The 26,998-nt window shown below is 41.7% G+C and overlaps 1 protein-coding gene across 3 annotated transcripts in view; it reads left to right on the forward strand.

Moving 5' to 3' along the window:
* The window catches only part of LOC145457945 (putative RNA-binding protein 46), a 29,118-nt gene extending 5,234 nt beyond the window's left edge, over positions 1 to 23,884 (forward strand). The window contains exons 1-6 of one of the 3 annotated variants that reach the window (XM_080336235.1): positions 367 to 2,654; positions 15,377 to 16,190; positions 16,703 to 16,969; positions 17,493 to 18,164; positions 20,798 to 20,938; positions 22,715 to 23,884. In XM_080336235.1, coding sequence (XP_080192361.1) covers positions 2,518 to 2,654; positions 15,377 to 16,190; positions 16,703 to 16,969; positions 17,493 to 18,164; positions 20,798 to 20,938; positions 22,715 to 22,915 — 2,232 coding nt within the window. In that variant the 5' untranslated portion in view covers positions 367 to 2,517 and the 3' untranslated portion in view covers positions 22,916 to 23,884. Of the gene's footprint in view, positions 1 to 366; positions 2,655 to 12,125; positions 12,830 to 15,376; positions 16,191 to 16,702; positions 16,970 to 17,492; positions 18,165 to 20,797; positions 20,939 to 22,714 lie in introns of those variants that run through there. The other 2 variants (XM_080336236.1, XM_080336237.1) reach the window with 2 other exon arrangements.
* The last annotated feature ends 3,114 nt before the right edge of the window (positions 23,885 to 26,998 follow it).

The following is a 26,998-nucleotide window of genomic DNA, read 5'->3' on the forward strand; positions in this document are numbered from 1 at the left end:
CGTGTCTGAAACTCTAGCATTGTAAATCTCATGACGAAAGTGAGGTGATGGTTATGATTTACGTATGCTGCGACCGATGTATATTTTTATACTCGGTTTACGAGCGAAGCCGTGAACACGATTCAGACAAACAGGTATATGGACAAGGGGCTCTAGTCATAACAAGTATGGTGTAGAGCTGTAGGCAGATACCAAAATGCGGTAACGTAGTAGTATTGAGAAATATATGTCAATACCTATGGCACACTCTGACTATCACCTAGTTCGTTCGTTAATAAAAATAAGTTTTGATATTACGTTCTTTTATTCCGTGGGTGACCACATGATAATAGGGTAGATATTACATATATGTCAGATAACGTAATCTGTCAATATCGTTATTTCGAGAGATCGATTTCATAACAATGCGTGAGGTGAAACGCTCGCACACCGCACAGCCAATGGTAGAATTCTTGAAATATGTTGCCTTGACGCGCAGAGCGTCGTGGTGAAGTACCCCGCGTATCGGCGAATCCGGGAAGTTAGACATCGCCGTAAACCAAGCCAATAGGGTCTTGTTCTCTGCGAAATTGAGAAAACAAAAAATATAATGACACTCCCGCAAAACGTAAATATGAAAGCCAAAACGTCCACGATCTGCCTTCAGGATTGCATTGTCTCTGAGATGGCACAATAACCATCAATCGATTCCACTGTTTTCGTTCGCTCAACGGCAGAATATATACGATAAACGGGTGGTAGCCAGACCTAAAGGATAAAAGCAAGACATTGTTATACCAAGCGACATATCCGCGATTGACTTGGCGCTGAAATCGTTTTGAGGTACAACGAAAACATGAGAGTCACGATGCGCGCTTTGTACGCGACGAGCCGCTCATGAAGGACAGATTCTGCGGCATGCGCCAGTGAAGATGGAATTTGTAATTGACAGCACGTTTTATGTCACTTGCATTCGGAAATTGCTATCCATACAGGACGTTACGGTACTCGGAGAGATAGTGATACTACAAACTTATTATTCCTGATATGCGGGGGCTTTTTTCCAAATTTAATCATGCATGGCGATCAGTGCGCTCCAAATTAATGATGTTAAGGCTACTTGTAAACGCCAAAGGTCATCGCTCCTTTGCTGGGAAAGCAAAGCTGTGAAGTATTGTACAAAAGTGGTGTTTCATTCGAATACCAAATGGCCGGGATAACCCAAGATACGCAGGCATAGAAAAGAGATTCGATTCAGCATCAGTTTCGACAAGATATATGAAAGGCATGTGGTAAGATTAGTTGCAGACTATACCGACCAGGAAATAATAACTGAGATCGCCCAAGTTTGTTGTTATTCTTTGAAGTGCGTGCGATGGGTGCGCGTGAACTACTTTCTACCCATTCACTTCCCTGTGCTTAGCTGCGTCAAACATATACGAAACGACGATCCAGCACTTTTGAATCACAATAGCTGAGTTTAGCGTATGTCGGCGGCTTAGAGCTGATAAAGATTCGATATAAAGCTGACTGCGACAGGAAGCTCTTCTGCCGGGCTATAGATCGAAGAGTATAATGGAATGATATTAGAAAGCGTCGCAAGAAGTTGCGTCATAAGAATCGAAACGGTGGACTTCAAACTCGAAAGAACGCCTGCGTATCAAGCATCGAGAAGGTAGCGAGTGTATTAGTGATACAAAGAGTTGGTTGGTGCTGAGAGGTGTTTAGTGGTGTAATTCTAGCCAAAGATTTTACTAAATCAGAACACATTCATTATAATAATATTAGTAGTAGCATTGTGCAGGCTTCGTGGCGTTTATGTCCTAGCTGCTGCGCTACGGTCTGTAATACCATTTATTACGAAATACCATGGAAATTAATATATTATAGTATATAGTATTGACATCTGGAGCTCTTTTTGCCACCTAATTTTGCATCTTATGGTTATTGACTATGGCAATCTCATACATTTTCACTCACGAATTCATTGAATGCCTTCGTAAGAAATCTTAGCACAAATCTATCTTTTCTATCGGTCTATGGGAAATGCGAGTCTGTATAAGTAGCGTCCTCGAAAGCATAAGATGTCAATATGCAATACACGCAGTCTCCATGACATGAGTCACCCAGAAACGAAGTCATGGGACACAAGCGTACGCTATGTAAATATACGGCGTACCGTGTTGCATGCAATGCATATATGAGTCCTTGCTTGCCTTTCGAAAAACAACAGAATCAGGTGGTATGTCAGCGAAGACATGTCAGTGTCACGCAATTCTCTATAGCAAAGATATCGAAGAGCGTGATCACCGGACAAGGGTAAAGGGTGAATGATCAGTGTGAGAGAAATAAGACTCTTTGCAAAGTGATGTGCACCGAATTGTAACCCGAGGCGCACTTTTCTTTTTCACCTTTTAGGAATAATGATATCATATCAATATATAATCTGATAACGGATCAGCCGAAGTAGCGATACAGACTAGCCGACGTAGTGTTCTATCCAGCATCGTCGGCATTATCGATTCTAGCGAGCCTATTATGATCAATGCCACCACAGCCGATGATGGGGCGATCTCACCCAATTCTACAGTCACTAAACGCAAGTTCTTGTGGTGCGAAGATCAGCTACCAGCCAAAGTAACAAGACTTGGCGATGGTTTTCCTACTGAGCTACAGTAAGTCATATTTACGAATATTACCATCGTCCGAGCTATATTGTGTCTTCGACGGGATTTGAGTTTATATGTTACTCGCGTTACGATCACTTAACAACGAGAATGCCGTGTTGGGTTTACTGATTTGAAATGGTGTGAGGGAAATAGTTTGTTTTCAAGGTAGTACAGTGCGGTAGCGCCGTTTGACCGCTTATCATAGACGTAGGTTTTTGGTCATGCCCGAATACTGCTAAGACTGGACGTATGGGAATTGCACGTAAGACATATTGAAACAACTTTGGAATGCCTCCCTTTGTAACCACAAGATAAGTCCACCATGATTTTATTTTGATAACCTACCTTAATCGCAAATTCAATGCATGCGGCACGACGAGCTCATTTTTGACTGGAAGGTAGGTATAGATTACACTTATATCTCATAATAAGCAAGCTCTAGTCTATTCATATCTAATTTGCGTAGGAAACCCCGTCATTCCAGGCGTCAAGTTACTTCGATGTAAGCGCATCGATGAATTGAAAAGCATGCAGTCATCGATTCTTCAAGATTTTCTATGTCAGGGTATAGGCTACTTTAGCTTCTATCGATTACTAAGGTCAATTCATCAGGATATAATTTTATTACGCGATTTTCGACTGTATTTTAATTAGATCCACTGGAGTTCGCCAATAGTCCTGTACATAGTCATCTATTTCTTGTTTTGACCACATCTCTTGCGACGTAACCCGATGAAACCTGGACTTTTTCTTTTGAACATGCCTATTAATGCGTGTTCCAATAGTAGTTGTTTACTGGAATGGTCATAAATCATGCCATAGACATGAAACATTTATCCCATTATATTTATTGTGGAATTCAATCTTTAAAATACTGATTCACACCTTGAAAACCAGGCACGGTATATTTGGTAGTTGTACATGTACACATGTTGGAGTTAGAAGTGTGTACTTTTGTTTATGTTCATTGAGGAGCAATCGTGAAACAATCGCGATAACCTTGATATATCGTAGATCACTCAATACGACGACACGCACGGTGTATGTATTGTATAAGCACGAAAATGCATCTTTATGCTTACTCGGTACGTTTCTATCGCTCCGCGCATATCACACGTTGGAAAATATGTAGACGCTTTGCCGTACTTGACTTTTGGGGCATGTTTATGTTACAGCATTGCATGTGCGACAGAAGTGATTTTGCGGGAAATTCATACCAGCATTAGTTATTCAGTCGATTATTGGAATTTTTAACGATTGAAAACTACAGGATTGCGATATGTAATAGAAAAATAAGGGATGTCGTGGCGAATAGGACTAGTCTTTCAATCAGACACCTAACCTTGCTTGGATCATGTAAATAAGAGACACGCACACCGAATGAAAAGTAACAGAAGATAATATTAAAGGAAAAGCGGTGAAAATGCATACGGATGTGCGGTACTCGGTAGGTGAGGTCGATATGAGAGATCGCGGTCCGGTAATCTCGAGAGCTAACTATTAGGCCTATATATTCAATGGAGTCTGCTTGTATTTTGCCTTGAATGTGGACATGAACATGTTTGACGACTGTCGGATAGCTGTCGATAAACTGTTCCGTAATTGCGGTCCGGTATACTTGATGGACCGATATGATTTCATGTAATGCATGCTGATCACATGGTAGTCGGACGACGAGGACCCACGCGTTTTCAATTCCGAGGCGAAGATTTCGTTGCATTTTGCTGAACATAGTAGCTGTAACGGAACTGATACATAAACTTCGCAATTTTTAGCTTTCTCATGTCTTCTATGTCTAGAAAAAGAAATATTTTCAGTAGCTATTTTGCAGTACGTAAAATGTATTCTAACTGTCAACACCCAAACGAAGTATGCCGTATTGTAACATTAATTGGAATAAAGAATGGTAGAGTATCGACAGAACCCACACCAGCAGGGAACGACTAAGGCAGAGGGACGAACCACATAAACTCGATAGCTTTAGCAACTACGTTTCTCTTCCAGGATATGTCCGAATCGAGTAAAACCCCGCGGTGTTTAGCATTTTCGGAGTTGGAAATAGGTTGACCAGCTATCATAACGTTTATTTTTTTTGCGGGAACTAACGGCTGAAATTGGGATCTCGCGGAGTTCACAATTTACTGGTGCACGTTGAGCATTTGATCACGCTCGGGGGTGCTCAACTGCTCAGCCTTGCAGTGTTAGATGCGTAAATGGGAAACTGATGGTCGTCAGTGAACAGTGTGGTACTCGAATGAGGTGGTTTCAAAGATATCATTGACTTATATAGCGGAAAGGACCGGCCCAAGAACCAAGTTGCATGGATAGCAGAGATAGCGGTGACACACACGCACACACACACACACACACACAATCGCAAACCATCACAAGTATATCAAATTCGAAGAGGATTGGTAAGTCTGCGCTCTTTATTGTGATGGTAGAAGACGTGTAGACACATGCAGATGTCGCGAGAATGATTGCGCGATTGATCCAAAATTATAGCTATTAAGATCACGACGAAAGGATAATTGGAGCTGTATGTCCATGTGGATAGGTACCAATCACATTGTATTCAGTACACTCAGTCATCAATACAGCTGCCTTTAATTATGAGCGGCAGAAACTCATAGGCCTACCTGTGGCACACAAACTAACAACCAAGCGTACAGTTCATGCAACCGGCGTCGATCATACAACAAATAATGCAGTGTGATGGAGATGACTCAATAATTACCAGCGAAACTTATTGTTTCCATTATGCTCAAAGCGCTACGTATCTATACTTTGACTTCGCCCTGACGTCAACAAGAGTATATAGGTTGTAGCGGACTACAGAGTCGTTTGTCAAGACTTGAAAATGAAGCTACACTTAAACAGTGGGTGTTCGCTTTCAGTGAACGCTACAATTCAACATAAATCTCCTGGTTGTTGTTGTAACAACTGTATCAATAGTGAGCACTAGTGATGTTTCCATACAGAACGTTGCCAACGCCCTAACTAACGGATTTTGTGTTGACATACTTCTGCCTGTGACTTAAATGTGATGCTAAACAATATCCGAGGAAATAACTTTTGTTGCCGGACCATTTCTTCACTCGATGTGTTAAACTAATATTTTCTATCTTTGACACAAGCCCCGGTTAGTCGTGATCCATTGTATGAGCGAATTCAAATCATCTGTCCGGACGTCGGTACGCTCACGACGAATAACCAACTTGCCTTTCAACAGCGGCATAGTATGCTGGCATTGTTAGAGACGGATTACCTTCTACGTTAATAAAAAAATAACGTATTTTCATTGTCGCATTCCCCCCGTTGGTCCGACATTCAGAATCAAATGTAGCGTGCCGAACGCCATGTCTTGCGCCGGGCGAAGCAGATTGTAGTTTGCTACGTACTCAAGAATCAGGGTGTTCGTAACTTATGTTGTGCGAGGGTATGTCTAATGATAATCGAGATTAGTCATATGCGGCAAAGTATATTGCAAGAGGTTTACAGCGCATGTCTCACTAACTTAATAAACTGGGGCCGAAAATAATGTCTCGCTATATTGTGTACCTTACGTGTAGTCATATATAGTGCCCTTCCTGGCCACTTGTGACATTTGTTGGTATTAATTTCTGGCCAGATAATATTAGGTCATGCAATCCCACTGGTACGCAAATGGGTAGCGCGCTATTTCAGAGGAACAGGTGGACAAGATTATAGCAAGGGTTGTCCATAATTTGGAAAATCTCAAAAAAGATGCCTATCCATGTCTCATTCTGTAGATTATCGATAAAAAACGTCGATGAACCTGCAATAAGCTCATAGAAAAGTCGTTAACATTTGTCTAAATGCGTTTGAAAGTAGCTACCGTAGAGTGGGCGTGTTAGCGACCATAGAACGGCGAGAAGACTAGTAATCATGAAATCACGTCTCTTGATTGGTTAATCAGCTATGCTTGGATAATCACGACCACAGCGGATTGCTGATTATGTGCTTCTACTAGTTCAAGAAGTTCCCTAACGGCAATGATTCGGTAAGCGCATTGTACGTTGGTGAGTTGATGATAAAATGAGACATCTGGTCATTGAATGTTTTAGTGTTAAAACTAGGTACCGATAGGTTTAGAGTAACAATAGCCTCTTGCAGGCATGACAGAGGTGAAACAGCGAATGATTGTGAACTTATAGAACTAAGTATAACGCGAAACAATAACTTCATATTGTTAATTTATTCGCTAAAAGCTTTTCGACTAACTCTCATCAGTAGCGAACGTTAGTGATGGGGTGAATCAAATTCGAAATGTAAGAACTATTTTGTCTGTATGACGTAATAATAACAAAAACAAACAACTAGTAGACGGGCTAGATACGGTAGTAACGGTACAAAACAAACGTTACGAGTACATATTCGGTTATAAATAACCGAAAACACAACACATAACATTAATGAAATATTCCAAGAGTGTAGAGGCGTTCCTTCTGGCGACAGAGAATCGGCTTCCGTAGCTTTATGATCGTAGATTCCAGGACCTTTAAATGAAAAAGAGAACGGCCACGAGCAAGTATAGAAAATTGACTGTCGTTGTAATGATCAGCACATTCTGGATGGGATAAGAGATGCTGTCCAATAGCCGAATTACAAGCAGTAACTTGATCATAATCACGCAGTGTGTCAACAGACTGCGATGAAGGAGTTGGAGAAACATTATTTATTCTAATTTGCCGTGGGACATGCTGGCGAATTCTTTGCTGCAAGCGCTGAGACGTGCGACCTACATACCGACTGTCACATCGGCACGTGTATTCATATATTATATTGCTTTGATTTGTCGCAGGTAGCACATCCTTTTGCGTTGCAGGCATCAGAGATTTCGTCGTGAAGATTATCTGAGGTTCTACTTGTGAAAAACAATGGCTCACTGACGATTTAATTTGTTTTTCAAACCTGTTGGACACTTTCCCAATCCAAGGAAGATGCAAATAAACAGGACATTTTCTAGGTCCGAACGGTTTAACTTTTCTGAAATCTTTGAGTTTACGATCTATGGTCATTTTAATGATATGATCAGGATAACCATTTGACTGAAAGATTGACCGAATGTTCTCCAATTCAGAATCAAGTTTGACTTTACTACAAATCATCAGAGCCCTGTGTACCAGAGTTCTTATCAAATTTACTTTACGTTTTACTGGACAGAAAGAATCCCACGAAATGTATTGCCCACTGAATGTAGGCTTACGGTAAACTGATGTAACAAAATTAGCACCCGTCTTTTTCACTACAACATCAAGGAATGCTAATGAATTATTAACCTCTTTTTCCATGGTGAATTTCAGTGATGGGTGAAGACCATTCAATTTGCTCAGAAACAAATCACACTGGGATTCATTTTCAAATATGGCGAAGGTGTCATCAACATATCTTTGATACATTAATGGTCGATCAATATCTTCGAATAACCGTTTTTCGTAATACCCCACAAAAATGTTAGCCAGAATGGGACCAAGCGGCGATCCCATTGCAACACCGTCGATCTGTGTATATATGGTGTTATTGAAACTAAATTCGACATCACAAGTGATCAATCGCATTAATTTAACAAAAGAAGACCTTGAGAATGGAGGAGATGGAAGGACACCACCATAGAGTTCATTGGTACAAATCTCTATAGTCTCTTGAACTGGCACGTTCGTGAATAAACTAGATATATCAAACGAACACATAGAGATTTCGGACTCATCGAGATCAACATTACGAATGGTATCAGCAAATGTGAACGAGTCACGAATGCAGTTACCACCATAGAACAAACTCACCGGCTCAAGATATCTCGCAATCCACTTCGCGACTTTGTGATACGCTGATCAAACCATCGATAGTATCGGACGTAAGGGTACATTCGATTTATGGGTCTTCGGAAGACCATACATACGTGGTCGAATGGAGCCAGTGGGTCTGATATCGTCGTATTCAGCAGAAGAGATTTTTCCCGCCTTCTTGAGGGTCAATAATAGACGCTGAATACGAGCTTCTATCTTGGAGGTGTTGTCATTGTCACACGCAGGGCCAAGGATTTCAAATTTAGACTTGTCGCCGAGAATTAAATCCATTTTAGAAATGTAGTCACACTTATTCAAAATGACTACACCAGATCCTTTATCAGGTTTGGTTATGTGAATTGACTTATTGGATTTCAGGGATCTGATGCTCCTGTAGCAATCGGACGTCATCGTGAAATCACTTCTGTCGATTGGAGTTCCACAAATACCATGCGCTAAGCTACTTAGTTTGGCTTTAAGGGCCACAATTTTCTCACTGTGTTCCTTTGCTCTGCTTTCATCATCAAATTTCTGGTGATGATGTGACAATTGTCCAAGTAATACCTCCAATTCAGCAAAGACTTCCTCACGCTTGATTTCTGTCGGTGGCACAGAAAAATCAAGACCAAGAGATAGTACCAACTCTTCTGTGCCACTCAGCTCATAGTCCGATAAGTTGGTAATAACCTTACTACCAGCAACTGCCTTGGTACCGTATCGTGTCTTGAGAAGCAAGCTGATGTTACGCTCATTCTGCCGTACCTTCTCATCCTCTTTACGTGCATCAATTTTGGCCATATAACGACAAAACCGTATCAGGTCAAAATAAGATAAAAACTGCACTGCCTGCTGCTTAAGCTTGGCACAACGTTGCGTTACGGTACTCATCTCTTTTATGCTGTTCTCGATCTCATCATGTAAAAATGCACTCTCAATCCTGGAGTTGATGCGAGCACGCGATTTCTCTATCCTCGTCTTCAGAAACTTGTGATCACTTGTGATGTCGAATTTAGTTTCAATAACACCATATATACACAGATCGACGGTGTTGCAATGGGATCGCCGCTTGGTCCCATTCTGGCTAACATTTTTGTGGGGTATTACGAAAAAACGGTTATTCGAAGATATTGATCGACCATTAATGTATCAAAGATATGTTGATGACACCTTCGCCATATTTGAAAATGAATCCCAGTGTGATTTGTTTCTGAGCAAATTGAATGGTCTTCACCCATCACTGAAATTCACCATGGAAAAAGAGGTTAATAATTCATTAGCATTCCTTGATGTTGTAGTGAAAAAGACGGGTGCTAATTTTGTTACATCAGTTTACCGTAAGCCTACATTCAGTGGGCAATACATTTCGTGGGATTCTTTCTGTCCAGTAAAACGTAAAGTAAATTTGATAAGAACTCTGGTACACAGGGCTCTGATGATTTGTAGTAAAGTCAAACTTGATTCTGAATTGGAGAACATTCGGTCAATCTTTCAGTCAAATGGTTATCCTGATCATATCATTAAAATGACCATAGATCGTAAACTCAAAGATTTCAGAAAAGTTAAACCGTTCGGACCTAGAAAATGTCCTGTTTATTTGCATCTTCCTTGGATTGGGAAAGTGTCCAACAGGTTTGAAAAACAAATTAAATCGTCAGTGAGCCATTGTTTTTCACAAGTAGAACCTCAGATAATCTTCACGACGAAATCTCCGATGCCTGCAACGCAAAAGGATGTGCTACCTGCGACAAATCAAAGCAATATAATTTATGAATACACGTGCCGATGTGACAGTCGGTATGTAGGTCGCACGTCTCAGCGCTTGCAGCAAAGAATTTGCCAGCATGTCCCACGGCAAATTAGAATAAATAATGTTTCTCCAACTCCTTCATCGCAGTCTGTTGACACACTGCGTGATTATGATCAAGTTACTGCTTGTAATTCGGCTATTGGACAGCATCTCTTATCCCATCCAGAATGTGCTGATCATTACAACGACAGTCAATTTTCTATACTTGCTCGTGGCCGTTCTCTTTTTCATTTAAAGGTCCTGGAATCTACGATCATAAAGCTACGGAAGCCGATTCTCTGTCGCCAGAAGGAACGCCTCTACACTCTTGGAATATTTCATTAATGTTATGTGTTGTGTTTTCGGTTATTTATAACCGAATATGTACTCGTAACGTTTGTTTTGTACCGTTACTACCGTATCTAGCCCGTCTACTAGTTGTTTGTTTTTGTTATTATTACGTCATACAGACAAAATAGTTCTTACATTTCGAATTTGATTCACCCCATCACTAACGTTCGCTACTGATGAGAGTTAGTCGAAAAGCTTTTAGCGAATAAATTAACAATATGAAGTTATTGTTTCGCGTTATTCTGAAGTTCTGTACCACAAATCACTTGTTAGAACTAAGTATAGATCCCAGAAATACCTATCTGATATGCTTGATATTACGTCAAGTGATCCTGCTCTTCTGGGTGCAGGTACAGCATATTAGACATCGCCAAACTGGTGCAGCATATTATGCGAGATAGATTCTGGACACAATCCTGTATGCTCAAAAGATATGTGGCTCGACCAAGTAGCTACATTGGATTTCTGAAGAAGAGTGTAACTACCACACCGCTTCAATACATCCATTTTATGTCCATGTCTGGTTTAATTCAAGCATTAGTCGTGATGCAGCCGGTAATGATCTAAGATTAATTAAGGACATGCTAAGCAATGCAAGTAAACTGTCTTTTTGCTGGTCCCACCAGCATAGTCTGTGCTCATCCTTAGACCTCTTTGCACGACATCATTGAGGACTTTGACAGCACTTACGGGTATGATTCATTATGCTGCAATAATCTGACAAGTGCCAAGCATAAATGACAGATTCATCCAACCCTTACAGCATTCAAGACTTAAATTATATACTACGGCAACAGCCTAATAAGACCAGACAAAGTAGTGTCAATCTCAAGCTTTATATTTGTATTCAATGATGGTACATCCCCTCTGAAACTAGAAATTCGTTTGCCACTTGCATAAGCGCCTTTGCAATATTTTTATGCTTGTTTTTGTGCTTTCCATCAATGAAATCAAGGCATACAAGCTACAACGGTTACCTCCACAATAAGCCATCCAGTCATGTATTTAAAGATATTGTGAAGCAGCTGTTCTTTGTTCATCATGTATTTCGTAACTCAACATGTTCTGAATTAATCCTAAATCATTATTTGAGGACCAAACCACAATGCGCTTACAGAATCACCGCCGTTAGCTGACTCCTTGACCAGCTGATCAACAAGCCGCCAACGTCGTGATCATTGAAGCATAACAGATTAGCTAATCAAACGCCGTGATTTCATGAATACTAGTCTGCTTGCCGTTCTATGGCCGCTGACACGCCCACTCTACGGCAGCTACTTTCAAACGCATTTAGACAAATGTTAACGACTTTCCCGTGAGCTTATTGCAGGTTCATTGACGTTTTTTTTATCAATAATCTATAGAATGAGACATGGATATGCATATATTTTGAGATTTTCCAAATTATGGACAACCCTAAATGAGCTGTGATTTCAAACCCTTTCAATGGTCGTGACCAAATCTACGATTTGAAAATGATTCGCGGCCCACCTCTTAATTTCGTTAGCTGCTTACCAACAAAAGGAACAACCGAGCGACCCCCATGTTGAAAAACACTGGATTATAGAGACCCGATATGTCCAACATGCAATCTCTCAATAATAAGAGATCACGGCATGGTTCCAAAAATCTAACCAGAAACGGAAGCGCAGATTCCTAACATTGATGAGCAATGAACAGTGAACACGGAACGCCAATTATTACTAGATCGTTGATTTCCAATCGCAGAGGCAGAGATATTTGTAAATATGACAGAGTTAAATGTATCGCTTTGGCTCGCAACTCACGGCTATTCAAAGATGGATAATTTTCTGATCGGCTATATGGCGCTGACATCGCTCTACTTCCCTAGAGTCGGCTGAGATGATCTCATGCATTCATGCGTGCTGAATGGCCGGAAGCTCTAAATGACTCTTACTTTCAATATCTTTACCTCAAATTACGAATGACGGCCGCGACACCCTATAATGCTAAGACAAACCATTTTGTGGTGCTGATATAAGCCGGCATCAAGGTGAAATCAGTGTTTTGATTAGGCAGTTATAATAATTTGGCCGACTGCTTGCCTCTATGAATCTCTAGCATTAGTTTATATTTTTGCTCAGTAGCATTTTTATACAGTCAAAGGATAGGAAATATTCCGTTTAGTGTAATCAAGCATGGACCACGGATACATTCAAAATTATAATAACTCCACGGAACGCGATGACAAATGCAAAGTCCCGGCCATATAGGTATTAAGTATTATTCATATCGTGATCGTTAGTCGGTGATGTGTGGGGTATTTTGTGACTGTAAGCACGAGCACAGGATATTGCCTGTTTTCTGAGTGCCTGTGATTTCTATGAAATTTGACTGGATTAAATAAGGATACTTGGGTCAACGCAGCCTAGCTGTTACTCAGTAGCAGGCCAGGGCAGATTTGTGTCACTGTAGACTTGTCGTCGTAGATGTTAAGCGTCAACAGTGAGGACCGAGGGTCCCAATTGATGGCATAGTGTTTACTGGTCATATATGGTAACAGGAAGCTAAAGTTCGTCGGATGATAATGCGCTAATGCACAAGCATTTACTGTACGATGTGCACTGTGCAGTCAAGACTGGCGAAAAGTATACGATTTTTCAAAACTCTGAGATTAGATTTACTGATTCAATGTCAGTTAATGAAAATTTTCCAATGCTACGGTTCATGAATTGAGGTTGTATAACCGCATCGTGGCTATATGTGTACGCCGGTAGAATTGCTAACCTCATGAAAGGTTTACCATCCATAAAATATTGTCTACTCAACATTCGTGTAATATAAAAAAAAATTGTCAAAATCGATAATCGAGCGTAATTTATGATTATTTTTATAGTAAAAGTGGCGCTTATAACGGATTTGTTATAACCGCTCAGCATAGTTTACGAAGACAAAAAAGATATTATGTAGATAACATTATAATATAAAAGTGATGCTTAGATCAGCGTAGGGGCTACCTGTTGTTGTTGGTAGAAAGAAAACAGTGTCGCTTATCGCCTGTTGACCTCTTGCACTGCAGTAGAATTAGGATGTATACTAGGGCTGTTCAAAAATAACCTTTTTTCCTTAATCTTGCGGGTTACTTGATTAAATCGTTAGGTTGCCTTGAAAAATGACGCACACCAAATTTGAATTCATTCCAACCAATATTCGCGGATTTCGTAGAGTTTGAAAATTTTGAATTTGCCTAAAAATGCAAAAAAAAATTTTTTCCAATTTTCCTTCCAACCTTATGAAATTGTTGCACTGTCTTCAAAATCGGTGCAAAACAAATTTGACTCAATTCCAAGCTGCAGAAGCCGAGTTATTCAAGTTTTTTGATGATATTTCTGGGATGATCCACCAATCAAGGATAATCCCAGAATTATCAAAGAAAAACTGAAATAACTCCACTTCTACGGCTTCGAATTGAGTCAAATTTGTTTTGCATCGTTTTTGAAGACAGCGCAACAATTTCATGGGGTTGGCAGCAAAATTTGAAAAAAAAATTTTTTTACATTTTTAGGCAAATTCAAAATTTTCAAACTCTACGAAATCCGCGAATATTGGTTGGAATGAATTCAAATTTGGTGTGCGTCATTTTTTAAGGCAACCTAACGATTTAATCAAGTAACCCGCAAGATTCAGGAAAAAAGGTTATTTTTGAACAGCCCTAATGTATACGCACAAATAAATCACAGTTCCACCTATGAAGATAACGCCGCATACAACCAGAATATTACAAGAGACGACTGTAACAAATTTACTGCGACCAATGCATTTATTTTAATGTGAAATCCTCTCATCGGGGAACAGTCAACTTCATCTTATTGGTCAAGTTAGGAAATTTCACGGACTTAAACTATTCTTTAATCCATAGCAATAGAGATTATTGTATAGGTTTGTGGGGTTTCCTGACCCCCGGTTGGGACTATGGTAATATTTTCCTTACAACGAAGAAACGTCTTTTCAGGTCAACACAGCGGTTTTAGACTCGTCCAATTACAATCCTGTCATGTTCCTCGCTCGTATGTTGCATTTGAAGTGTTGATAGAGTGTTTTCGTATATGAATCAGCAGAAATTAAATCCCTGATACACGAGCTATTAAGTCGATGGTACAGTAATGACACAAATATACCATTCGCTGCGCCGCCTAATTGTGCAAAGCAGAAGAGACCAATACCTATTACATGCCCTGTATAGGTCCCAAGTCATATTGCACAATGCATATATCGTAGATAAACGAATCAATAGTGGATATTTGAAATGTTCGCCAGCGTTTTTTAATAGCGATCAAGCTTATTGTACGCCTTTTTCGAAAACACGACACTGATGACGCTGACACGCTGCAAAAACTAAATGCGCCAATCTATTTACAAAATAGTTAACAATTAACTGTCGTACAAGGTAGCGGCCGTCCGGACCGACACTGATTGCACTCTCTATTGATGTATTCACAATTTTTTGTTTGGTTATCACGGAGAACAATATCGACATAAAAGGATCTGCCAGAATTATGAGGTGTTATAGTTTGAACAGGAATATTTGATCGCAGACTTGTCGACGATTGCAGTATTTCGTACTAGGACAGGGCATTGTCATTCTGCTGGCAATGCCGGCATGTAGGTAGCTCGCGTTTTGGTTAATTAAGCTTACAAGCTATCGTTATAATTACGGTGTAATTTATAATGTCCGGTTGCTGCGAGCTTCGTTATATTTGTTGCAAGTTATTTAATCCTTCAACGAACCTTAGTAAAAGGTATTGATGTTATTTTCTTAGGATGACTGCCGAAGATTTAGCAATGGAGGCAAACGGGCCGAAAATGATCGATGGCCTGATTGTTAACGGATCCGAAATACAGACAGGTGTCACCGACGGGGTCACCGGCGCTCCCAACGAAACCGCTCTGCGCGAGCTGATGCAAAGGACAGGTTACGCTATCATGCAAGAGAACGGGCAGCGGAAATATGGCGGTCCGCCGCCCGGTTGGAACAACCGCCCGCCGCCCAGAGGCAGCGAAGTGTTCGTAGGGAAAATACCCAGAGACGTATTCGAAGACGAGCTGGTTCCGGTGTTCGAAACCGTCGGGAAACTGTACGAAATGCGGCTGATGATGGACTTCGACGGGAAAAACCGTGGATACGCGTTTGTGATGTTCACCTGCAAGTCGGACGCAAAGGAAGCGGTGAGGAGACTCAACAACTACGAAATTCGCAAGGGACGCCTGTTAGGAGTGTGCTACAGCGTCGACAACTGCCGACTCTTCGTCGGGGGCATTCCGAAAACGAAAAAGAAGGACGAAATATTCGCGGAAATGGTCAAAGTCACTGAGGGTGTCACAGACGTGATAGTGTATCCTAGCGCTTCGGACAAGTCCAAAAACAGAGGCTTTGCGTTCGTGGAATATGACAGCCACAGAGCGGCGGCCATGGCCCGGAGAAAGCTAATTCCGGGGCGGATACAGCTGTGGGGTCATCCCATAGCGGTGGATTGGGCCGAGCCGGAACAAGAGGTTGACCAAGACATTATGGACCAAGTGAAAGTTCTGTATGTGCGAAATCTCATGCTAGACACTACTGAAGACACGCTACAGGTAATGCATGTTCTATACCGGTGGTTCTCAAAGTTAACATGCATACGGCAAAATTTTAAAACAAATTTTGCGTACCGGGGAACTGTCAAAAATCTAAGTGAACCCATATTCCAATGCCGAGAAAAGTATGTCGAATTGTACTGCTGAATTTCGTCTAATTTTGTTTAAAATATCATATTACAATTCACGGTCTTCAACGAGTTGTAGTCTACTTTTAAACAGTTTGGTACAACACCTGCTGAATTTTAACGTAGAATAAGTCAATATAGTTCTAAATTTCGTTCTAAATGTATGAATCTGTTTATAACTAGATGTTTTATTTCTCTAAGTAATGACAAAGCCTTCAACCTCTAACATTTCGCAATTAAAATAAAGTTGAAATATATTTGGCGGACAAGAGGTTGAGACGCACGGCGCTTTTCTGTCGCTATATCAGGCAATTTCTTCAGTATTACTTTCTACATTATATGTGATCGTGGCCACTGACTATGCAATTTCGACCGATTTTCCAGAAAATCTTCAGTCAATTCTACCCCGGAACTGTGGAGAGAGTGAAGAAAATCAGAGATTACGCATTTGTCCATTTCACGAATCGTGAGGCTTGCATACACTCTATGGAGAGCCTCAACGGGACCCAAATCGACGGCACCGAAATCGAGGTGACTCTGGCCAAACCCGTGGATAAGAACGATTATAACAGATTAGCGAAAGTGGGGGCGAAGGTGCTGGCTCATGGGTCGACGAGTACTGACGGACAGACCACTGCTACTACGTCTTTGGTAGGTATTTGATTTTAGTCTGTCTATGTCCTCAATTTGCGAAATAGTCAAGTCAATGCAAGGATATTTTGTGTGTTATATCGATTGTATTTGTAATTTACACAGTATGACATGCCGTGCAAATCTGGGCTACTCAACTGGTGGACCGAGGTCCGAATGCGGACCTTTTCAGCGTTGAACCCGGACCGTATTTGTGTCATTATTCACTAGATTTTAAGCATAAGCAATTCCATTAAATTAAATATCGTTGATTCTCAAAAACAAAGTGTCAAAATACCAATTCTACCGCTAACTGTGACAAACAAAACAATGAATACATTTCTCTTATTGCTTTTGCTAATACCGCTTTACCAGATGTTGTGTATCGCTAATTCTCTATACCGAATAACGCTTGTATTGTAAATTATTTCGTGAAACTTATGACGGACCTAAGCAATGTTTAAGCGCTCGCAACTGGTCCTTTGCTAAAAATAGTTGAGTGAACACAGGTGTAAACTGAAATGCAACCTTCTCTTTATAATAGGTTCAACCCGTAATCGGTCAAGGGGGTATGATCGTTTACCCCTCGTCCGCAATCCCTGGGATGTACTCGCCAGACGTTTCGTGTTACCCTCTAGGCCAGTACAACTTCACTACCAACACCAGAGGCATATACCCAACGAGGGGCGGTGCAACTCGCGGCGGCCGCGGTCGGGGTACCGCGGGGAGAAATAGCTATCTCGGGTACAGCGCTGGGAAAGCAACATACGGACGTTACTATGCAAAGAACAACCCGGGCGAACGGATAGTCGATATTAACGGCAACACTATTGAACTTATCACGTCTAATCAAGTGCCAGTATCGTCGGCGCCCGCCGCCCAGCCCGCGATTACGTTTTATAAACCAGGAGCTGGAACAATGCAAGGAATCCCTGCTACTCAATCTCCGAACTCAGCTGCAGTTGCGGCGGCTTATTCAGCGGCGTACGCCGGTCAATTGCAACAAACTCTGGGAGGTATCCCCCCGCAACACACCCTTGTAGCGGCCCCGGGTGCTGCCGTGGTGATTTTCGAAGATTTATGCCAGAAACAGCTTTGGGGCGCGCCGTCTTATCAACTCCTCACGACGCAAGGCCCCGACGGCCGCCAGCTATATGTCTATAAAGTGTCGATCCCGGCTCTTGCTAATTTGTATCCGCATCAGCCTTATTTTCAGGTAAAGTCGCGTTCTTGTCAGCTATATATACAGACACCAAAGCTGAGGTCATACAACAAACGATATAAAATTGTTTCAACACACACTACACCAGTGGTTCTTAACCTTGCTCCCAGCGCCCCCCAGGGGGCGCTGGCGATGTTGAAGGGGGGCGGAAACGCTCAGGGGGCGATATGGGGGGCGCTGGGCTCAGGGGGGCGGTATGGGGGGCGCTGGAGAAAAATGGCTTCGCAGTAGATGATGTGGTGATAGGACATATCCTTAATGAGTATTCAGAGCAAATTAACACCGAAAACTTCGTTACATATAGCCTTCAAAATACATATAGGTTTAATTGTCCATGGGCGCCTAAATGACTGACACCGAATGTTCCTGTCTTGGCAATCTGAACCCCAGAAGACGAATTCCATCTGGCAGGGAAAAATTATATGTCAGTGAAGAAATACCAATCTGAAATCGTGTGCGTCTTTTAGTTTAGTACGATTGGGCGACAGGGATATTCCTGTTGGGCGATATCCCCGTTGAGCGATTCTATATTTTTTGATGTTGCAGACAGGGGGTCACGAAATAACATCATGCAACGAGGTCATACCAACGGGTTCGCCCGCCCGAATATGTTTAATTATTGGTAACGGGCCCTACAGTTTCCAAGAAACCTCACAATGTTCGCTTTAAGTTTTGATGAGTCTGCACACACTCAACAACTCACTGCGCTGACCCTTGGACAACAGTGCGTAACGACTAAAAAAAGGTAATAACTCCGGATTTGTTGTGCGCAACGTAGATTTTCTGTGCGCAGAGACCGTGTCAGCACTGCGCACGTGCGCAGCTTAGAGGGAACATTGCACCTAACTCAGCTCTACCGGTATTGTATTGATAGGCACAACACAGTGGGGCTTATCGCCTTTCTAGGCCTTGTGCCCCACGACATGAATTTCATAAAGTTCATTGGTCTTTGCTTTTTTTTTTCTTTGTCTTGTTGGGAACGTATTTATCATTCTCTCTCGCTGTCATCTTCATTGTCTCTCACTCCCATGCGTCCCTATCGTGGTCTCTGCTGCCGACTTATAGCACGGCTCACCTTCAGTCTGGGCTTTTTAATGCACTACCGTAGTAGAGAGGTCGGCGATGAGTAGCCCAGAGAAACCTCCGACACGTAGACGTTGGTCAGAACCGTGATTTGAACCAGCGACCATTGGTGTCGTGACTACAGTGTTTTACCAACTGCACCACTCGCTTCCCCAGCTCTACCGGTAAATGTGTTTACGTGAGCAGAGAGAGGATGAAAATTGATCTCAATTTACATGCAAATCCCGATGATATTAACCAATTCAATCATTAATTAGTGAAATTTTTCGCACTTCGCGCGACTAGGCGAGCATAGCTCCCTCAGTAAATGGACTCCCAATGTAGATAGCTAATAGGCTATCAGCAAATAGCGGACAGCCTAATGGGGGTCTGGGAGCGAAGTCCCCCGGAAGTTTGGTTTATCACCCGATGGGGGCCCAGGACCAACGTGTTTGGGGAGGGGGGCTGACGAAGTGCTGTTATGGCCCTGGTGACGAATAATTGTACCTGCGGGAACGCCCGAATATGTTTAATTATTAATTACGTACCCCTTATTTTCCTATACAACAGCTCACTCAGTGCTACTGGTAAATCTGATTACGTGGGCTGAGAGGATAAAAAGTTTATAGCGACTTATAAATGTAATTACCATGCATTATAGAAAATATGCAATTACCATGCATTATAGCAAATTTTGGTACCTAGGGCGACCAGGCCACACAAACTTTGCTGACCATCAAAATCACGATATGGGGTTCGTGGGGGCGAAGCCCTCAGAAGTTCGGTTTATCACGCTATGGGTGCGCAAGGCAATCGTTTTTAGGGGAGTTGACGAAGTGCTGTTACGGCCCTCCCTCTTACTCATTGTCTTTATTACATTCCTTACAATATGAAGTTGAGGGGGGCGCTGGAGCACGATAATTTTTGAAAGGGGGCGCTGGACGAAAAAAGGTTAAGAACCACTGCACTACACTGTCAACGAAAATCGTGTATTAGCCTATTTCTACTCTAGTGTACGGTTTAAATGAGATAAACAGCACTTGCAGGTACTAAATTATGCTTTTCCACCCTTCCAATGGATACACTAATTCATATAGATATATAGCGCAGAGTTGAATTGAGTGCTGTGTTTGTGCTCCACCACAAGAAATGCCAAACAGGCGGTCCACTACACCCTTGTGGTATATCTTCATAAGGATTGGTGTATTTAACTCATTTTCACCCATTGGAATGACTGTAAAAGCACCATCGGTACCAGGAAACGCCGTTTACCTGATATACAATTCATGCTATAGAGTGCTGGTGGAATTCTCATACACACACCTATTTTCCCCTATGGGCAACCAGTGTATTCGTGTTTGAGGTGCTATTGATCGATTTACCCTGATAAGGTGGAAACAGTTTCCACCCTATCAGGGGGTGAAGTTGAATTTCGCCACCAAATCGTGTATTAGAGCCACCCTTTTTTCAAGAAAAACCTATAATTTTAATTCAACACACATTTACCTTGCAAACCGTGTACACCTTTGTAGTTGGAGTGCTGATGCATTTCTTTCCTCTTGCAGCCGAACAAGCTCTGTACCACTATCGAGGAAGCCAAAAACTTTGCCGCCGAGTTCGTGCTGTCTCAGCTACTGGTGCAACCGGAGCCGTCAACGTCGATAGTTCCCATGGCCACTGTCCTACCGCATAATGCGGGTTACCAGGTATTCTTGCGGAACCAAGTTTCGCATTCGGTGCACGTTATGTTAATTTGCAAGTGTTCGTAACGCGATCCTGATATATCTTAGGCGTTGTGAATGAGATTTCATCATTCATTTGTGATGCCGCTATCAAACGAGTGGCATTGTGAGTTATGAGAATTATATTATTGAACATGTGCAGATCTATATGAATATATTGTCGATAATCATAATTTACTCCTATGGTACAACCCTGCGTGTGTGACTCTGTTATAGTTTCATATTTTTCAAAGTAGAGAGAGTGTATACTCTAAAATAGCGACCCTGCGATTTGTGCTAGTCTAAATCCTTTTTCTGGGAATTAAGCCGACTTATCCGGTTTCAATTTCAATCCGTGCGTTCAGAGGTCGATGCGATTCCTCATCCAATAAATGGTTCCAAACGCACGCTACCCGAAAAACCTCCATGAAAGTTGATATCCTTAACATCCCAATTTCGTGAATTGATTTTCGGTAGAACACGCCATTGACTCCCGTCTGTATACAAGCAACCCCCCGTTTATATAGATATAAAATATTGTGGAGGAATAGTAACCAAATAGATAGTATCCTGTATACCGCATAAATATCGCCTCAACTGCTTCGGCATTGTGGGGTAACTGTTACGGAAGAGATTCACCCGTTGTCAAAATGAATATATACAAACCTGAAACCGTCTTTTTGAGGTCATCATTCTCCCATTCGCGCAAATTGCATGATTGTTCGAACAGTGCCAGTCACGCTATCACTCTATTTATGCAGCGACGAGATTATACACCTAGTGCGAAGTTACGCCTGTCACCGCAAACTTTGTACCTATAACTGAGCAAACAGTTTGAATGCAAGCGTTTGCTTATGCACTTTATTGATGTATGTTGACTCACGTGTTTTATATACATTTAAACATTGTAATGCGGTATATCGTGGAATGTCAGCGATTCGTGTTGTAATTATGTTGCTTAGGGATGGACACAATGATAAAGTACTCTGAATATAAGTGAACCATAAATTGCAATGATTGGAGCCGAGAATAGTGAGAGACGATGTTTTCGAGCACTGAACTTAGACGCCTCTTTATTCTAAGACAGGGGTGGGCAACCTGCGGCCGTATAGCAGGGAGTTTGTGCGGCCATCGACACGTAATTCAATTAGTATGTGTTGGCGGTCGTCGACATGCAAATTGAAATTACTAATTTACTCGCGATTTCGGTGCGTATATGATAGGCCGATATGGAAAGTAGAATAGTCCGGAGTTGGACATGGACAGTTTAGCATACGTATTTTGCGTCCAGTTAGTTCATTACGGCTATATGCCCTGGAATGCGGCCGTAGGCTAGATAAGTAATCGAAATGCGGCCTTGATTAGCAAAAAGGTTGCCCGCCTCTGCTTTAAGAGTTATATTGTCGACGAGAATGATCTTTCTTTTTGCCCAACGTGGAGGTCTTGAAATCTCAATTGGTCTTATCACAGCATGCAAAACATGGAGTACAAAGCTGGGCGCGCGAAAATGATTGTCACGAGGTGCAATGAAATGAGTATGGGCTTAAAAGTAGCAAATTATATTAATGTGATATAGGACTGGCAATGTTTTGTTTGTGATCGCATGAAAGGTATATAATTGAATTTTCCGCGTCATGAATAGTCTGGTAACGTCATAATGCGTGATACTCAAATACTCAAAGTCGAATATTCGATTCTGATTCGAATTACTCAGGAGTTCGATTTTCCCAGCACGAATTTTTACACATTTTCTATCTTCAGGGAATCTACGCGCCACAGGCCGGTATACCAAACTTGAGGCCGTCTCAGTCAACGCCACCGTCTATCCCGAATGGAACTGCAGCCGCGCACGCGTCCGCTTATGTTCCCGTATCTACTCCATCTCCGTCGGGCCCGGTATCCATGCCGGTGTCCTTTATAGACCCGACGATGATGCAGCCCATCGCTGTAATGTACCAGTGAGGATACGGGTCTGGTGTGTCCCGGAGAAGACTTTACGTTATCCGGATGCGATCCACGTTGGAGGCATTTTAATAATATATACTTTAAATTTTTTATATGCAATTTCTAGGATATTAATACTCTCTTCCGCATGTGCCTCCATCTCATCTTATAGAAGCGGCTTCTTATACTAATAGAGTGTTACTCATCATCGCTACAATAAGTGGTTATATGTCGTGTGAAAGATAATGCTTGCAATTTCGCTGCGGAAGAATTGTGTTCAACATTAGGATTGAACTACGCCGTTAACGTATAGTCGATCGATGGTGTGGGTTGTGTTTATAATCCGAAGATGGTCCTTTTTCTCCTATCCGGTGACTTTTTCTGTTTACAGTGTGCGTTTCATGCTGTTTTTACACTGTTCATTTTACTATTTCACTTTCCGAATTTTTCTATATTGTCATAGAGCTATGGGTCAATTGTCACGTTGCAGCATGCTGTTGTGTTGCGGATTTAGTGTGTGTGTGTGTGTGTGTGTGAGTTCGATGCTGTGTGGTAGCGTAATATCGGTTTTACATCGATCATTTTCATTGTGTCTTATTTGTATGCTGCATTAACTTTGTGTTTTGAACAACAGCAGTTTGATATGGTATAGGCTGTCGCCGTAACCGCTCTAGAAGTGCGTAAGTTGCTATGTAATCAGGGATGCCCGGAGCTGTATCCTTGTAGACGTACGTCTTTGCAAAGCAATATTTTTACAAAATAAGCTTCGGCTGGAAGTTCCTATAGTAATTGAGTATTTAATTTTCATGTTTGCAACATTTAATTATGTTTTATATTCCACTATTTTACCAACTTTCGGTTCGAAATGGCGGCCAGCGTAGCCGCGCGTTAGCAGAGAGTTTATACTGCTGCCTTTTCAGCGTCTTCTTTTGTGAATACTTTTCACTCTGAACGAATTGGGCTAATAAAGCATTTTTCGTCATGAAATGTCGACATTTTTCTTCCCAGGCATCGCACAGCTCGCGCTAAACCAGGGGTTCCCGGCCGTTTTTACACCGTGACCCCCTTTGAAAATTTTGACGAATATATGAAAATATATTGTCTCTACCAACAACAAGAATTCAAATGCTTAGATCAGAACACTAGCTATGTAGAACGATAACGACATGGGCCGTGCAACGATGGGTGAGGAGATTACGGATCTGATTAAATAGCCTACCCATCACTGACACCCAACCCCTGCTTGAGATGAAGGGATCTTGGTTACTACTGGATATTTTATTACGTCGTTTTACCATCGTAATGACTTCATCCATCAAGCAGCTGCTGTGCCCCTCAAAGCTCTTCACAGCAGACCAACACCTAGCCAATCGCAGATAAATTAATCACTACGATTGGTTGATTTGGAGATGGAAAGGGCCAGTCGTACGTCATATTGAATATCCAAGACACTGCGCTGATTTGTCTTCGGTAGTTATTATTATTATTATTATTATTATTATTATTGATAAAAACGATGAAAAGATAGTGACGCTTTTCACATTAAAGCCTTTTGCGTCACACCATAGCATGCATATGAGAAATGCACGAACTTTTGATCCAAGAAATATTAGAATGATGAAAAAATAAATCGTCGACAGAGGCATACACAGGCATATTTGAGTGATCTGTAGGCACACATCCAATTCGGAGACATAACCACTACGAATTCAGAGATATAAACATTTAAATAAAACGCCTTGTTTCCGTGACATATTGAATGACATGATCCAACATGCATTCACTAGTTAATAGGTCAACTGTATTAAAAAGACTGTCATTATTAATATAGCGTTTCAGATTCGCACGTTGCCGTACATACTTCAAACAGTTCATTAGATAATGATCGACGGTTTCGGGCAACGAACATTGTTCACATAGAGGAGAATCATTGCATCCAATCTTATGCAGGTGGTAGTTGAGCCGACAATGGCCTGATCTCAACCGAAACAGAATGATTTGCTCTTTTCTCGGTGCTAAACTTGGTAACCTCTTGTAAATCGTGTCTTTGATGAGCTTGTACTGACTTCCGGCGTCGCTTGTCCTGTACAGTTGATCCCAGTTGTTTCTGCACGAGTTCCAAAGGAGCGAGTATGCATCCCCTACGGATACGAAGTCCAATTGTTGACGGGGCGGTGTTTCTGATGCTGTAGCGCTTCTTGCGAATTGGTCGGCGATTTCATTGTGCTGAATACCACAGTGTGCTGGAATCCACACAAGTGATACTGTGACCTCGCGTTGTTTCAATTGGTGTATCTTCTCGACTATCTCGGTAATGAGGAGAGGAGCTGCGAAATTGAAATTTGCTATACACGTTAATGCGCTCAAGCAATCACTGAATATTGCCACTCTACTGTGGATATTATTCAGCACCCAAGATAGGGAATCTGAAATAGCGATTAGTTCGGCTGAGAATACTGAAAAATAGGGCGGCAATGAATTTGCAGACGTAGTAATATTTGGAATATGATAAGCGTATCCACACCCTGTCTCAGTCTTGGATCCATCAGTGAAAATCTGAGTGTAGCCATGATATGCAGAGAATATATGATCTAATGATACTGATTTTCTGACATCGGGGGGATATATCTTGCGTATTGAGTGGCACAAAGAAAGGTCCACATTTGCTGTTAAAATTGTCCATGGAGGAGTCGTCGAGATTTTGCTTCCACAAATCCGTAGTTGGTCAATATCAGCAACCCTGGATAGGATATTAAATGTGACGAACCGTCTATTGAGCAGGCTGTATGTTTCTTCCCACGAGCTTTCGAGTATATCATTGGCCAGATTGTCCTGTTGCGTTTTTAGATGGTAGCGATACTTTGAGCATTTCAACGCATGTCTATTTTTCAAAGGCATGTCATTGCATTCGGCCTCTAGGACGCATATCGGCGTGCTTCTCATAGCCCCAGTGCATATTCTGAGTGCCTGGTTACGTAATGTCTCGATTTTTGTTAAATGCGTCTTGGGGGCGAAAAAGTACGCTTCCATACCATATTCTAAGACAGATCTAATAAGAGTTTTATATATAACTAACAGGGTTTCTTTACGTGCGCCCCATGATGTGCCACAAAGCATTCGCATAAAGTTAATTCTCTTCATACATTTGTCAGCGACATAGGTGATATGACGTTGATAAGTCAGTTTACTGTCGAAATAGATACCGAGGTATTTGAAAGAGTTCACAAACCGTACTGAATTTTCCCCCACATAGATCTCGGGCATTGTGTATTTTCTTTTCTTTGTGAATAAGACGGCCTCTGTTTTTTCGACAGATATGATAAATCCCCATTTTTCGCACCATCTTTGAATCTTGTTGAGGTCATCCTGTATTCGGATCTTGAGATCCTGTATATTTAGCTACGTCTCCCAGATAACACAGTCGTCTGCATATAAACCAAATTGACAAAGCAATGTTGAGGGTAAGTCATTAATCATTATTGAAAACAAAATTGGACTAATTACACTCCCCTGCGGTATGCCATTCTCTAATATATACCTTTCGGATAGACTCGCGCCTACCCGCACTTGAAACGTCCTGTTTTGGAGGAAATTTGCTATCCATGACAACATGTAACCGGCGACACCCATGCATTTCAGTTTGAAGACAACTGCTTCCCGCCAGACCATATCATAAGCGCGCTGTATGTCGAGGAGAAACAGAGAAACAGTCTACGGTAGTAAACAGTGTTGGGATGACTCGAGTCATGACTTGACTCGAGTCAGACTCGAGTCACCTTTTTCGTATGACTTGACTTGACTCGAGTCACTTTGCTAAAATGACTTGACTTGACTTGACTCGACGTATAAAAAATGTGGATTGGCTCGTGACTCGGAGCAAATTTCACGAGTCAATTTCAAGTCATCTAGTAATCGGTGTCGATAAGAGTCACTGCATCTTGCATATAGTCGGATTGTACGCGAAACGCTGGTGTAACCCGTGAGAGTTACCAATCATTCATTGATCGTGCGTTTTACTGAGCCTCCATTGTTCTCTCACAAATAAATTGACCGCAAACGAAGTAATCGAAGCTTACACCTTACGTTATCGTGAACCATTAT

The sequence above is a fragment of the Botryllus schlosseri genome, chromosome 15 (assembly GCF_051294905.1).
Source record: "Botryllus schlosseri isolate E-star chromosome 15, Bs_hap1, whole genome shotgun sequence".
NCBI lineage: Eukaryota > Metazoa > Chordata > Ascidiacea > Stolidobranchia > Styelidae > Botryllus > Botryllus schlosseri.